Source organism: Pelmatolapia mariae, linkage group LG12, assembly GCF_036321145.2.
Source record: "Pelmatolapia mariae isolate MD_Pm_ZW linkage group LG12, Pm_UMD_F_2, whole genome shotgun sequence".
NCBI lineage: Eukaryota > Metazoa > Chordata > Actinopteri > Cichliformes > Cichlidae > Pelmatolapia > Pelmatolapia mariae.
The window spans coordinates 19,184,837-19,190,836 of record NC_086237.1 but is presented as its reverse complement, the minus strand read 5'-3'; the positions used below and the strand labels follow the sequence as shown (position 1 = coordinate 19,190,836).

The 6,000-nt window shown below is 37.9% G+C and overlaps 1 protein-coding gene across 5 annotated transcripts in view; it reads right to left on the bottom strand.

Annotated features, from left to right (window-relative positions):
* Positions 1–6,000, bottom strand: part of LOC134638595 (multiple C2 and transmembrane domain-containing protein 1-like) — a 132,181-nt gene that overhangs the window by 83,493 nt on the left and 42,688 nt on the right. For all 5 annotated transcript variants that reach the window (XM_063489327.1, XM_063489329.1, XM_063489328.1 and 2 more), the window contains exon 2: positions 3,680–3,800. In XM_063489327.1, the coding sequence (XP_063345397.1) occupies positions 3,680–3,800 (121 nt within the window). The remainder of the gene's footprint in view (positions 1–3,679; positions 3,801–6,000) is intronic.

The window sequence follows — 6,000 nt, the reverse complement described above, 5'->3', positions numbered from 1 at the left end:
GATGCATTTAAAGTTTAAAATTTGAATTGAAAGTCAATTGAAAGTTTATAAACTTTGTCTATACATGTATAGACCTATTTCATGATCGCCATTTTAACAAGAGTAAAAATTGAATAACCAACTTAGTAGACAAGCACATGTGTTATTAACAAATTGAATGAAGGTTCTGTTCATTTCTGGTGCAGAGGGATGATTAATGTAACTAATACCAAATCTGTTTACCTGCTATCTATCGGACTATTTTGTGTCAAAATGGCAGCTCTGAAAAAAGCCCACCACAGGGAATGAACAGGTGGCGGACATTCTCCTTCAGGATGTTTTGGTAGACAACAGAATTCATGGTTCAATTTACCACAGCAAGTCTTCCTGATCCTGAGGCAGCAAAACAGCCTCAGACCATCACACTACCACCACCATATTTTACTGTTAGTATAAGGTGTTATGTGAAATGCTGTTTTAGTTTTATGCCAGATGTAACGGGACTCAAACCTTACAAAAAGTTCAGTTTTTGTCTCATCAGTCCACAGAATATTTTCCCAAAAGTCTTTGGGATAATCAAATGTTTTTTGGTAAATGTGAGACGAGCCTTTATGTTCTTTTTTTGTCAGCAGTGGTTTTCATCTTGGAATTCATGGCTGCCATTTTTGCCCAGTCTCTTTCTTATTGTTGAATCATGAACTCTGACTTTAAGTGAGACATGTGAAGCTTAATGTTGTTCTGGGTTCTTTTTTGACTTCCTGGATAAGTTGTCGATGTGCTTTGGAGTAATTTTGGTCAACCGGTCATTCCTGGGAAGCTTCATCACTGTTCCAAGTTTGATCCATTTGTGTATAATGGCTCTCACTGTGGTTCACTGGAGCCCCAAAGCCTTAGATATTGCTTTGTAACCCTTTCCAGACTGATAGATGTCAGTGTCTTTGTTTCTCAGGTGTTTCTTTAGATCGTGCCATGATGTGTTGATTTTTGAGATCTTTTAGCTTCAGTTTGTCAGACAGGTTCTAACAGGTCTGCCAGTAATCAGGCCTGAGTGTGTTTAGTGAAACTGAACTTAGTGACAGTTAATTCACGATTTAACGAGAGAGGCGGTTACTTTTTTACACAGGACCAAATAGGTTTGGATGACTTTTCTATCTTAATAATAGAAATTATCATTAAAAAACTGCATTTTGTATTTACTCTGGTTATCTTTGTCTAACATTAACACTAGTGTGATGATCTGAAACATGTAAGTGTGACAAATATGCAAAACACTAGGAAATCAGAAGGGGGGGGCAAACAGTTTTTCAAACCAGTGTATATTGTTTGTATTTTCCTTGCTTTCATTTCCTCAAAGGAGGGAAATTTTGTTAAGGCAGCACATCTTTAGAAATCTATCGAGCCTGTTTCTTTAAAGGGCAAAGGGGATAAAGGAGGACACGGCACTGAACCCCTGTCCTCACTCTCTTTTCTGTCTTCCAGGTCAACCTTGTCTGAGTGCATCCATCACTTTGATGCATGGATCAGCACTAAGGTGACAAACAAAACATTTCACCTTTTCTTTTACCAGTATCCTCCTGTTATGGTCGTGTGAAGCTCTGCATTGTTAACAGTCTGCATCTTAAATTAACAAATTCTAGCACTCCAAAGACTTGGAGACTTCAGACTTGTAGTCTAATTAAAGTCATTTTATTGTTTTCACTTTTAGTTCTGCTATGCAAAATTAAAAGTTTTTAAAACCGACAAATTTCTTTTGGTTTTTGTTGTTTTTTTGCTGACAAACTGGAGACTATTTGTATCATTTATAATTCATGCCAGAGCTTTTAGTGAATCAATAAGTAGCAGAATTAAATTGCTTCTTGCAGTAAACTCCCTTTATTTGATAATCCTGCTCTACTTCAGGTTACATGAATGAGAAGGGAACCTAGAGAGATGTGCAAATGGAAAATCATTTTCTGTATTCTTCAGTTTACCTATTTCCTGCTGTTTAAAGGGGGGGAAAGTAAACATCCCGGTAATACAGGCCAAGAGTTAAGATGTGCCACTGTAAATATTAGGAGGAAGACGCCCTGGCTAAGCACTGTGAAACAAAACAGCACTTATTGTTGTGTTTTGCTAATATTGCATTCATTCCACTCCTAGGTTATATTCCTTTCTCTCTCTTTCTTTCTCTCCCTGTCTCTCTCTGTGTCTCTAATGAGCTGTCTTGATGGGCTAAAACAGGACAGGTGAGCTCAGCACCTCGGTGCTCATTATCTGGGTGGACAGGTAGTCAGGCAAAATGCATAGGAGAGACAAAGGCAGCTCATTCTGATCTGTTGTCATGGTGACTGCTACAGCCACTAATGAGACTTCAGCATCCTTCACCATGCAATCCACTGTGAGAGTCTGTGAGAGTTTATGATGTGTTAAAGTTGAGCATATCCACCTTACATTAAATCACATACTCCAGCTCCAGAGAAGCAGGCAAATGTTTGTTTATCTGAGTTGTTTAAGATGAGTTAGTATATTTTACTCTGGTGCAAAACTAAATAAATTCTTACTTAGGGTTTCTAGTTTACATTCTCTGTAGTCTTCGCTTACAATACAGCAGTGTGTAGTCTTTACACTGCAGGTCTTGCTCACACTCAGTAGCCAAGGGAAGCGCTTATCGTACGATTTCATCTTATTACACAAAAGAAACCAGAAGAATCACATTAGAATCACTTGTCTAGGCTCCAAATGTGACAATGGCCTAGTTTAATCCAGAGCTGAACTGTTTTCATGCTCACATGCATGAGGAATGCACCAAATTGTTTCTACTAAATCAATCTGACGTCACATATGGAAAATGGATTGTGATGTGTGATTTAAAAAAACAATACATGGAGATCAGCGAGTAAATAAAAGGGAGATAACTATACCACTCACCATACCACTGAGGCTGTTTCTTGGGCCAAAGCCTGATTCAGCATATTTCTCTCTAACATAGAGCTACTGAAGTCCTGAACACATAAATAACAGTTTTATAGTGGTGTACATGTTTCTTTATCAGAAAATATATGGACACTATTGTTAATGTAGAAGCACCTCCATGGACTAATAAAAGCAGTCACATAGTACAGTTGCTTCACTATCATCCAGGACTACTTATCTTATTTGGTTGTCTAACATTTTATCTGCTACTGGGAGTATCTAAGTTCACTCTAATGTGAGTCTAAATCAGTGGTTCTTAACCTGGGTTCAATCGAACCCTAGGGGTTCGGTGAGTCGGTCTCAGGGGTTCGGCAGAGCCTCAGCCGTGATATGCACGGCTCATTTTGTGCACCAGTAAAAAACATATGTATGTCTTGAATTTGAAAAACAATCCCATTTTATTTTTCATTAAAGAGGGGTTCAGTGAATGCGCATATGAAACTGGTGGGGTTCGGTACCTCCAACAAGGTTAAGAACCACTGGTCTAAATACTTTTAGACACACCGGCAATAATTGTAACATCATTCATTTTGGTTTTGACCTTTTTGAATAAAAGAATCCAGAAAGTCACAGATTTTCTTTTAGCCTGAAACAGTAGGATTTCAAACGAGGTGTTCTAGATGCTATACTGTCTGTGCTAATCGCTGCACAGGGTAACTTTTAATTGATGGGGCAAACAGAAACCAGATAAAGCATTTCCCACTGTAACTCTACATAAACCTGAATACTCTCGAGGAATTTCTCCTACCTGTTCGATCTCGGATGGCCAGGTTTTTCCCTTTCTTTAGGACAATATCCAGCTGGTACATGGCTGGAGGAGGAGGCTGAGGCGGGGGCTCTACATTACTGGGCCCCACAATATTGATGCCCTGTGAAGATAAGACAGTGTCCAGGTTAGTTTGCTTCAGTAATATGCTTCAGAAACACACACACACAAGACACAGAGAAAATAAGAAGTGACAAAATAAATAAGACACCCATTGCAATTAGGAATAAAAAAGCCAGAAGAAACGAAAAAAGAAATATATTGAATATATACGTTTCTTTATGTACGCATCTTATGGTGGCTGCTTCCAGCAGCTCAGATCATCTCAAGCTAGTTTCCTGGACATGACAACGTGTTCTCTGTACTCAAACAGCCTCTTCAGTCATCAGATCTCAATCCAATACTGCACTTTTGGGATGTGTTGTGGATGAGTGTGCAATATTTATGTGCAGCTGACAAATCTGCATCAACAGTGTGATGCTATCATATCGATGTAGAACAAAATCCCTGAGGATTGTCTCATACACCTTGTTGAATCTATACCATAAAGAACTGAGGCAGTTCTGCAGGCAAAACAGGGTCCAACCCAGAAGTAAGCAACAGATAAGTCGATAAGAAAATACAATAATTAAAATGTAAAAGTCTAGAATTAATAGAATTTAATGTTCTGGATTTTGTGATATGTAGTAATCTTTTTTTCAGCTACTTTATATATATATGCACACATTATATAGTCAGGTCTTTCCCATCTTTGTGGGATCGACCTCCTTTTGTTTGTCCTGCTTTCTCTTGTTTGTTTCAGTTGAGTTAGCTCCATTTTTCCCACCATGACTTTCTGTATTCTCCTGCCAGCTTTGTGCAGGGTGTTTTATTTTTAGAAGTTCTTTTTTTTGCATCCTGAGACTTTGTTTCCTGAATTTCTATCCTCTCTCTGGCAGCTTCTGTCATAGTTAGTTATATTTTCTAGTATTTTCTTTCCACTTTAAGAAGTATCAATATATTCCTAAAATACAAATAGATCTTTGTGTTCCAAACAATAACTGAACACTGGCATCAATGGTGAATATTATTACCAGTTTAACATTAACAGCAATAATTCTCCAATAATTACTCAAATATAGCACAGTCTTCATAAAGAAGTCAAAGCCACAGTAACTGACAGAGAATCTGGGTCCTGTGTAACACTTTGAGATAAAATCTGCTGTCAAAAAAACAAAAATAAAATATAATAAAATAAAAAACTGAGGAAAAGAGAAATACAGTCAGTGCTTTGGAGAAAACATGAACCTTAAATAAGTCGAACAAAATAAATAGTTTGTTTTGTAAGAGTTGTACCAGCTCAGTGAATAAAGACTGACAGGAGTTTAAGCTGCACTGGGGTCAACGGTTCATGTAAGTCACTGAAATTGAACCGCATGTGCGCATGGATATAGCCAACAGGATTGCACAAAAGAGGTGGGGGTCAAACAACGTAACATTAAGCCCTTTATCTTTAAACGTGACTAACAAACAGTGACAAAGAGACACACAGAGGCACACAAAGTCGACACACAATGATTAAGAAAACAGTGGAAATCCTCGGTCATGCTGTGCCCAGAGAAAATGCCACTTCACATGTTGTTTTCTTCTTTGTATATGAAATCATACAAACACACACACATACACACACAACTACAGAACACAGGGTTTAAATGATTTGCTAATAGCACTGCCTGCTTGAGTGAGCAACAGTACAGTACATGGAGTAAGAGTGAAGTCTTTGTTAGAACAAAACAACCAGACCAAACCAACACACAAAGGTGCTACCAAGTTACAACGCACATTAAAAAGACGAAAACAAACAGATACATGATGACGATCACTTTTTGTTGCATGTACAAGTTCACGATTAGCTGTTTCGAAAATAGTTTAAAATAAATGAAGAAAGTAAACTAGCATTACAAGATTTGCTGTCTTTTGTAAAATAGTAGGAGACATTAATGATGTTTGAACAAAATCTTAACACAGTGTTGACCAGAGCTAAGCCATGCTTTGAAGTACTGGTAAGATATTATGTAGTGACTTTTCTATCTGACAGAACATTAATACTACTGCTGCAAACAATTTTGTTTCTGCATTGAATGCATACCAACTTGGGATTTAGATTAAAACTTAAATCTAACCAAAAGAACACTTTTACACTTCTGGTTTATGCACAATTACAATCTTGTGCAAAAAACGGGATTTGTGGAATCAGGGATGCTGCCCCCACAGAGCAGCCCCCATCTCTCTCTGCCTGGTGTGTGCAGCACATTTTGGCAACA